General features: G+C 18.7%; 1 protein-coding gene across 1 annotated transcript; it reads right to left on the bottom strand.

Annotated features, from left to right (window-relative positions):
- Positions 1 to 245: 245 nt before the first annotated feature.
- On the bottom strand, positions 246 to 510 carry LOAG_16209 (hypothetical protein; the record flags this gene model as incomplete). Its single annotated transcript, XM_003151697.2, has 1 exon — positions 246 to 510. A coding segment is annotated over one exon (265 nt), but the record flags the coding sequence as incomplete, so codon positions are not given.
- Positions 511 to 684: the final 174 nt, after the last annotated feature.

The raw sequence follows: 684 nt of genomic DNA, 5'->3' as shown, positions 1-684 counted from the left end.
TTATTATTATTATTTATCGTTGTATTATTATCATTTATCGTCATGTTATTATTATTTATCGTCATGTTATTATTATTATTATTTAACGTTACATTATTATTATTATTATTTATCGCTGTATAATTATTATTATTTGTCGTTGTATTATTATTATTATTTGTCGTTGTATTATTATTATAAATTATTATTACTATTTATCCTTATATTATTAATAATTATTATTACTATTTATCCTTATATTATTATTAATTATTATTACTATTTATCGTTATATTATCATTGTTTATCGTTGTATTACTATTATTTGTTATTGTATTACTATTATTTATCGTTGTATTATTTCTATTAATCATTGTTCTATTACTATCAATCGTTATATTGTTACTATTAATCATTGTAATACTACCAACAATCGTTGTACTATTGCTAATAATCATTGTAATATTACTATCAATCGTTGTATTATTACTATTAATCATTGTAATATTACTATCAATCGTTGTATTATTACTATTAATCATTGTATATTACTATCAATCGTTATAATCGTTGTAATATTACTATCAATCGTTATAATCGTTGTAATATTACTATCAATCGTTGTATTATTACTATTCGTACATATTTTTGCACAGCTTTTTGAAAGTTGCAAAATTTTCCTTCATGTGGAATTGTAAAAGAATT

Source organism: Loa loa (assembly GCF_000183805.2).
Source record: "Loa loa unplaced genomic scaffold supercont3.4797, whole genome shotgun sequence".
In the NCBI taxonomy this organism is placed as follows: domain Eukaryota; kingdom Metazoa; phylum Nematoda; class Chromadorea; order Rhabditida; family Onchocercidae; genus Loa; species Loa loa.
Note: the sequence above shows the minus strand (reverse complement) of the source record. Positions and strands in the feature narration are given on the sequence as shown.